This window comes from Quercus robur, chromosome 12 (assembly GCF_932294415.1).
Source record: "Quercus robur chromosome 12, dhQueRobu3.1, whole genome shotgun sequence".
Taxonomy (NCBI): Eukaryota; Viridiplantae; Streptophyta; class Magnoliopsida; order Fagales; family Fagaceae; genus Quercus; species Quercus robur.
The window spans coordinates 42,203,704-42,206,119 of record NC_065545.1 but is presented as its reverse complement, the minus strand read 5'-3'; the positions used below and the strand labels follow the sequence as shown (position 1 = coordinate 42,206,119).

The window sequence follows — 2,416 nt, the reverse complement described above, 5'->3', positions numbered from 1 at the left end:
AAAGGATTGCTACTTTTGAGAAAGATGATTTGTATGTGTGAGAGCAAAGAAAAATAAGAGAGATTTTTTTTTCTTTAACTGTAAGGTATATATAAGAATTATTATAATTGATTTTGATGATGCCGAAAATATCACGAGTAAGCCACACGGTCCTCGCGCGCTCCAAACAGCACCTGCACAGCAAAATGAAAGGACCTAGCAGAGAGCACCGGTGTGGTACCAGTCAAATACCCTCCGAAGGTCAAGTCAGAACTATTCTCACAACTCTAGAGTGCTAGAGAGGGTAAATTATGCGTACCTTGGTTATCTGCTGGGGGTAATCGTCTACCACTACGGACAATGTGACCGTGCCCAGGGGGAATACCCGGCTCCCTCCAAAACCCACAAGCGGGGCATTTGTCGGAATCAATCGTTCCCTGTCGATCCTCATCTACTGGAACGCCGGGTAGTATAGAATATCTGCTAAACTGCCGTTGTCGACCAACACCAGGTGCATGTTGTAGTCTTCTACCCGTAAGCTGACGACGAGCACATCGTCATGTGGATGGTGAAGGTGTCGCGCATCCCCTTCTGAGAACCCGATAATGGGGCCTTCTCTTCGCACTATCTTTGGCACGGCTCCCGTCAGCTGAACATTTTATGCCATCCGAATGTAGGTTTTGCAGGCCTTTTTAGATGACCCGACGGCAGCTATTCCTCCTACGGTCATTCTTATGTCCCCTATCGGGGGTCTCGGCCGCTCATTATCCCGTCGGGGGTGTTGGTCTTGTGGGGGTGGATCTGTTTTCTCCTTGCTAACGAACTTCTGCAGTTTTCCTTGTCTGATAAGGGGCCTCGATCTGCTGCTTCAGGTCATAGCAATCGGCCATATCGTGACCATGGTCACAGTGGAAGGGGCAATACTTATCCCTAGAACGTTTGTTGGGATCACTCTTCAGCTTTCAAGGGAACGTCAGAGCCTCCTCGTCCTTGATTTGCATTAGAACTTGATCTATCGGGGCGGTCAACGGAGTGAAGCTTGTGAATCTTCCCCCTAGGGGCTTAGGGTGTCTCTCATCCCTTCGGTCTCCCGTCCTTGCCTTCTTCCGGCCTTGGTCCTGCCGAGTGTTTTCTTGCCTTTCTCTTTTCTTGGGCCTCTCTTCTCGGGCCAACAGCGCGTCCTCGGTGTTCATATACTTGGTGGCCTTATAAAACACTTCCAACATGGTCTTCAAGTCGTTTTTGTACAAGAAGAACAAAAACTTACCTTTCTTCAGCCCATTCGTGAATGATGCGACAAGTATCTTATCGTCGGCTTCGTCGATCGAAAGTACCTCCTTATTGAAGCGGGATATGTAAGCCCTTAACGTTTCCTCCTCTCGCTGCTTGATACTCATCAAGCAAGCCGTAGACTTTTTGTACCGATGTCCTCCGATAAAGTGTGCAGTAAATTGAGCGCTTAACTCCTTGAAGGTGCTAATGGAGTTGCGTGTCAACCGGCTGAACCAAATTCTTGCCGCACCCTTCAGCGTCATGGGGAAGGCCCTACACATGATCGCGTATGCTACTCCTTGAAGATGCATCAGGGTTTTAAAGGTTTCTAGGTGGTCTAGAGGATCCCTAACTCCGTCATAACTATCTATCTGTGGCATGTGGAACTTACTTGGCAGAGGGAAGGAGTTGATGGGCGCAGTGAACAGTGAGTCAGTTCGGTTAACGAGGTCGTCAAGATCGCTGGACACTCGTCTCTTGAGAGCGTTCATCATAACTTCCATTTGTTCCTTCATCGTCTGCATCTCTGCGATAATAGGTGGCGGACCCGTATCTACGAGGGAAGGGAGGCTCACATTCTGGCGCCGTCTGTGGGGAACGTGTAGTGTAAAGTCATATTACCGCTTCCCGGACAAAAGTTGCATGGTGCTCACCCGCTCAATGGCAACCGCTAACGACATTCAAGAAGAGGAACCACCCACGACCGCCCTCAAGAAGCAAGTTAAAACTCTCGCTGCTGCCGTGGAACGCCTCACCAGGAAAAATCGTGACCTGGAAGAACAGATGCGCCAGAAAAACGCAGCACCGGACAACCAAGGAGCAGATCAAGAAGGATAAGTATTGCCGCTTCCACCGTGACCATGGTCATGATATAGCCGATTGCTATGACCTGAAGCAGCAAATCGAGGCCCTTATTAGACAAGGAAAACTACAGAAATTCGTTAGCAAGGAGAAAACAGATCTACCCCCACAAGACCAACACCCCCGACGGGATAATGAGCGGCCGAGACCCCCGATAGGGGACATAAGGATGATCGTAGGAGGAACAGCTGCCGCCGGGTCATCCAAAAAGGCCCGCAAAACCTACCTTCGAATGGTACAAAATGTTCAGCTGACGGGAGCCGTGCCAAAGATAGCGCGAAGAGAAGGCCCCATTATCGGGTTC

The 2,416-nt window shown here is 49.6% G+C and overlaps 1 protein-coding gene across 1 annotated transcript; it reads right to left on the bottom strand.

Annotated features, from left to right (window-relative positions):
• Positions 1–941: 941 nt before the first annotated feature.
• LOC126708533 (uncharacterized) lies at positions 942–1,532 on the bottom strand. Its single transcript, XM_050408321.1, has one exon. It carries the CDS (start codon positions 1,530–1,532, stop codon positions 942–944), a length of 591 nt encoding a protein of 196 aa, XP_050264278.1.
• Positions 1,533–2,416: the final 884 nt, after the last annotated feature.